Here is a 6,000-nt window from a genome sequence, read left to right as displayed (position 1 = left end):
GTGCTGACGAGTTGATGGGTGCAGCACACCAACATGGCACAAGTATACATATGTAACAAACCTGCACGTTATGCACATGTACCCTAGAACTTACAAGTATATTAAAAAAATTAAAAAAAAAAAAAACAGGATTCTCAGTGCAAATCCACCTTTAATATTTCTGAATTTACAGAGAAATCACATAATGCCTGAGGTTTGCTTTAAAAAAATACTTTAACCGGCCAGGCACGGTGGCTCACACCTATAATCCTAGCACTTTGGGAGGCTGAGGCAGGCGGTCACGAGGTCAGGAGAGCAAGACCATCCTGGCTAACACAGTGAAACCCCGTCTCTACTAAAAATACAAAAGATTAGCCAGGCTTGGTGGTGGGCGCCTGTAGTCCCAGCTACCCAGGAGGCTGAGGCAGGAGAATGGCATGAATCTGGGAGGCGGAGCTTGCAGTGAGCCGAGATCCTGCCACTGTACTCCAGCCTAGGGGACAGAGACTCCGTCTCAAAAAAAAAAGTAGTTTAACCAAAAATGATTAAACAACATTGCCAAAAGGCTGATAATTATTGAAGCTAGTACACTGGGACTCATTCCTTTATCTTCTCTGTTTTAGTGTATACTCTATATATGAAAACTTTCATTTAAACAGATTTTCTAATTCAGCTTAAACTTCCCTTGTCCCCTAGCCAGAGAATGTGATCCAGGAATGGGGTCCTGAGTCAAGAACGATGTCCAGTAATAAGCATTAGGTATTTCTGACAGGGTCATCCAAGGGCAACAGTTTTAGAAATATTGGACTCCAGTATGTAATTATTAATACAAAAACGCACAAGACATAGAAAATAAATATCTAAACCTTTTTTCTAATATTAAAATATTCATCTGATTGAGTTTAGAATTATGATACAAACAAACATTTAGGCCACTAGAGGAAGGGGCCTAACATCCATAATAATCATCAAACCATCCTCACACGGTATCTCACTGGAAACAATAACACTCACTACCGTCTCCTCTTTTAAGTCAAGAATTTGCCAAATATTCAGATCATCAGAACAGTAATAATAAACAGAAATAGTAAGAAGAGTTTTTGAAATCTCTTTTCTTAGAAAAAGTATTCTGAACCATGAATCGGCCTTCTCTATTGCCACAGAAATTAAAGCTACAAATTCAATTAATTTTTAATTTTGTTTCATGCATGGGTGATGATTGGTGATATCGGATTATACCAATATCACTTATATCCAAAGGAGTCTTTTCACATAGCATATGGTAGGCACTTAAAAACAAATACAGTCCAAGTCGAAATGATATTCTTATTTTCACAAGATCTTCCCAAAGTTTATAAATACAAAATATATTTTGTATAAAATAAAGCCACAGTTTATAAATATAAAATATAATGCAAGTATTAGTTATAAAAAATAAAATAATAAGATTAGCAAGTTCTATGAATCACTATGAAAGCAACTTCATTAATTTATAATTATGTGGTATACAATTTGGCAAGACACGTAAAAACAGTGTTAAAATATGGTAGAGAGAAAATAATATAGGAAGTACACAGAATAACAAAATATGGGGAAGAAACATGAGAATGTGGTTACTAGGCTATAGAACTAACAAAATCCACCTTCTGTTCAATACGATCCCACTGGGAATCCAAAGCACTATCTGGCATGCCTCACCAGGACTCTAAACGGCTTCACAGGTTTTATTCATTCTTTTAATTACAGTTTATTAACCACCTGCTCTTTGCCAGGACGTAGTGTACCTGGTTGGTAGAAAACAAATCACAGAATAATTACCTTCTCTTTCAATGTGCTAAATAGTAAGCTATGCTATAGTCTACATATTTTCACTATTTAAGATTTCACTATGCTATCATTTTAACTTTAATATTACTTTATGTCGTATTAATCTACAAAAAAGGTAAAAGCATAACATAACTCAGAAGGCCTATTTTAAATTTTTAAAATTTTTATTTCAATTTAAAATAAACATGGGTGTCTCACTATGTTGCCTAGGCTGTTCTCAAACTCCTAGGCTCAAGAGATCCTCCCACCTCAGCCTCCCAAAATGCTGGAATTACAGGTGTGAGCCACCGTGCCCAGCCCAGAGTCTTTACAGGGTCTCTACTGCATTCAAAAATTTTGAAGGAATTTTTTTTAAAAGTTAAATTGTCAATGTTATTGCAACAACATAATAGAGAAGAATCTATGGAAGTGGCTGTAGTCTTTATTTCTAAAAATGAGGCAAGTGATCATAAAATTTAAACTCTGAAGATAATTACAAGCACAGAGTAAACCAGCAGTTCTCAAATGTTTTAGTTTCAGGACTCCTGTACACATCAGAACTACTGAGAATCCCAGAGAGCTTTTTGTTGATGTCATTAAAATCTGCTAATATTTTCCATAGTACAAATGAAAAACTAAAAAATTGAAATATTGATTGATAACTCATTTTAAGACAGCAATAATGTTATGCTCACATAAACAACATATTTTATGGGAAAGAAGTACAGTGTTAGCCAGGATGGTCTCAATCTCCTGACCTTGTGATCCGTCCGCCTCGCCCTCCCAAAGTGCTGGGATTACAGGCATGAGCCACCGCACCCAGCCTGTCTGTTTCTATCTTTTACTCTGGTTAAAGGGTATAAAGAAAATCCAGCCTTATATATACATGTGTGTAACAGGAAAAGGAAGAGGATTTTACTAGTCTTTTCTGATAATTATGGGTATTTTTCCTTGATATTATACCAAAATCCAAAATTTGACAAGTGGCAGTTTCTTAGCATTTAGCTGCAACCTGGAAACATACTCTAGTACTTTAAAATCCACTGGTCTACCTTGTACTTGGAAACAGTCTTTTACTCAGGCACAATTTGCAACAATATGCATTGATTACTTAAAAAATATTAGTTACTGGTTATATAGATCTTCAAAATGTTGACATACATTATACAAAATAATCACACTGGTTAATATCACTATCACACTGGTTAAAATTGCACCTATATTATGGATTATCAGAAAGGTGCATAAAATGTAATATGTGAAAGTTCTTTGATAGCTGAATACTTATTTAAAGGCATTATCCACTATATGTAAACAGCTTTCTTTTTCAAGTTGTAGATTTGTATGACATTTGCTATTGCTAGTCTAGGATATTCTATTTCTGATGTAAAAAAAAAAAAAAGATCACACTATTTGAAGATCTCTTATGACTGTCACTAAACCAAAGGGCTCAAGTGGCAAAAAAGACACTCCAGAGAGACAGGCATCCCAGTTTAACCTAGAATGAGTCTATGACCTAGATTTTTTTTTCAAACTCTACTCATCCATTTTTCAAAAATCATTTCAATTTACTTACACACCCTTCTAAACCAATTAGAATCAACTGCAAAAAGAAAGACTCTTGTTCCTTGGCATCCTTTCATGGCCACCAAGCTGTTGCTGTCACACACAACACCTGGGAAGTAGTTTCATGAGTTCTCACATTACTGAACAGGAAACCAAGATGATTACAAATCTTCGAAAACATGGAAAGAACTGATAAGGACAGTAAGACAGCCTAATGAATTAAGCTGGCCAAGATGGTTGATAAGAAAGGCATTTACACCCAACACGGAAGAATGTTATAACTGACTACTCAAGTACATTTCACAAGTAAAAAAATAAAACCTCAAAAAATCATATTTTAATAAAGTTGCAAATACAATTATTCATACAAACTTTCAATATATATTATTTCATTCACTTAAATGGCATCCAAAACAGTAGCCAAAAAATAAATAGGTGGAATATAAACATGCATTCTTTGAAGAGCATTAACTTTAAGGCAAATTGCTGAAGTTTCATTTGCTAACTTACTACTTCTATCAGCTCATTAAGTTGATTCAAAGGGTGAACTCCTAAGAGTAAGAATTTTGTAATTTATATTTGCAATCACTGGCCCTAGCATACTTCTGGACTTGGAGTAGATGCACAACCAATCTTACCAAATGAAAGAAAGCCGAGTCCCAAACAAATTCACCTACAATGAATTTTTTAACTCCAAAATTCTCCAAGCTCACTACTCACCTCTGGTATACAAGCTCCTGTGAAACCAAACAAGCCATTTGCATTGTCACTTTTTTGTATTATTAATCTTGCAGTAGTATTTTCTTCAGAAATACAAGCTCCTCCATATACAGAGACTAGTTTAAGAATGAATAATTCTTCTCCTTCCTCATCATTGTCATCTCTCACAGAAATAATGAATGATTTGTTAGTTTCTCCCTGTCTGAACTCCAGATATCCAGAAACGGGGTGTAAATCACTTTTTGCGGGCATGGCATGAAGTTCATAAATTTCTTCAAGTGTCAGTTTCCGCTCATAGGACCTCACATCCTGCATCAGACCTGTAAATCTGTCATTGCCATTTATCCCCGCTCCAATTCTCAGTATTCCAGGACCTGAAATTAGAGACAAGTGTAAATGCTACAATACTTCAAGTGTCCTGTCCTAAAATGTAAGTGTGATTCAGAAAGTAAGCCAATTTTACTGAAAGATATTCTTGGATAAATAAAACTTTTTCGTAACTAGTATACAATGAATTGGATATTATCTTCTATTATGATTTTTAAAAAGGAATCCATAATCACTAGGATTTATGATATTTTGTACTAAAAGAATTGGTAACTATCTTCAAATTAGATGATATCCTTAAAGGTAACTTATATCAGTCTGTCAACGTTTCTAGAAAACAGTCTCTGAACATGTATACATGTATGTGCATGTGTGTATTTAGATATAAATTTATTCTATATTTTAAAATTTACTCTTGCACATTCAAAAATGGGTTTAATTTCATCACAATTTTAATTAATTAATTAAGTTATTTATTTATTTACTTCAAAGACAAGATCTTGCTCTTTTACCCAGGCTAGAGTGCAATGGCATGATAACAGCTCACTGTGACCTCAAACTCCTGGGCTCAAGCAATCCAGCCACCTCAGACTAACAAGTAGCGAGGACGTCACTACAGGAATCCACTGTCATGCCTGGCTAATTTTTTAATTTCTTTTTTTTTTTTAAGAGGCAGGGTCTTGCTATGTTTTCCAGGCTGATGTCACACTCCAGGCCTCAAGCAGTCCCCCCAAAGTGCTTAGATGGGAGGATTGCTTGAGGCATGATTACAGGCATGGGCCACTACACCTAGCCTCATCACAATTTTTAAACTTCAGTATTATACTATTATTTAAGAACTTCAAGGCTTGATATGTTAAGACACTCATTGAGTTAAAAGCTGTGAGAATTCATAAAAAGTATTTCTACAGGACAAATACATCTCTCTATCCAAACAACTAATAGAATAGATGTAGAAATAGAAATATTTCTTCTCAGAAACATTGTAAGTCTTGGGGACTTTTTAAAATAATAATAACATGCAGCCCAACTGTGTCACTATATCTCAATAACAACCCTTTTCATGCTTCCACTAGTTCTCCTTTCTTTACTTGTTTGTACTCTAATAACTCAACTAAGATATTTATGTAAGATCTTTAGGTAAGATGAGATATTGGCAGAGATTCTGGGAAAAAAAAAGTACAAACAATATTTCTTGTCAATAACCTCAATGGAGGCAGTTTCACAAATCTCCACCCAGACGGCTTTCAGGGTAGTCACAAGTGTCTGGCATGTTACTGTCATGACTGCTCCCATACCGACTACGGAGAACACCTTCCTTTCCAGCAAACCAGAAACACCTGTTCACTGGAGCTCCAGTTTGGATGGGAAATCCTATGTTGTCGTCTCTTCTACTGAATTATCTGGCAACTAAAATGATTCAAGTTCCCCTGATTCTCAAAAAACCACATCACTGTTAGGATACTATCTGGAGTCAAGGTTATAGAAATGATCACATCTCCTTTGGTTTTGTTTCTATGATATGTTAAAAGGAACATTGACCTAGGAGTTAAAGGCTTATTTTCAGGTCTTGGTTCCTCTATTACTTGCCTGTGTGATGCT

General features: G+C 35.1%; 1 protein-coding gene across 1 annotated transcript in view; it reads right to left on the bottom strand.

The window, feature by feature from the left end:
* ADGRV1 (adhesion G protein-coupled receptor V1) overlaps positions 1 to 6,000 on the bottom strand; it is a 605,676-nt gene that overhangs the window by 495,979 nt on the left and 103,697 nt on the right. Inside the window, exon 21 of the mRNA XM_011944259.1 lies at positions 4,072 to 4,445. Within this exon, the coding sequence (XP_011799649.1) occupies positions 4,072 to 4,445 (374 nt within the window). The remainder of the gene's footprint in view (positions 1 to 4,071; positions 4,446 to 6,000) is intronic.

The sequence above is a fragment of the Colobus angolensis genome, unplaced genomic scaffold (genome assembly GCF_000951035.1).
Source record: "Colobus angolensis palliatus isolate OR3802 unplaced genomic scaffold, Cang.pa_1.0 Scaffold23, whole genome shotgun sequence".
Classification (NCBI taxonomy): domain Eukaryota; kingdom Metazoa; phylum Chordata; class Mammalia; order Primates; family Cercopithecidae; genus Colobus; species Colobus angolensis.
The sequence above is the reverse complement of the archived record's forward strand: the minus strand, read 5'-3'. Positions and strand labels throughout refer to the sequence as shown.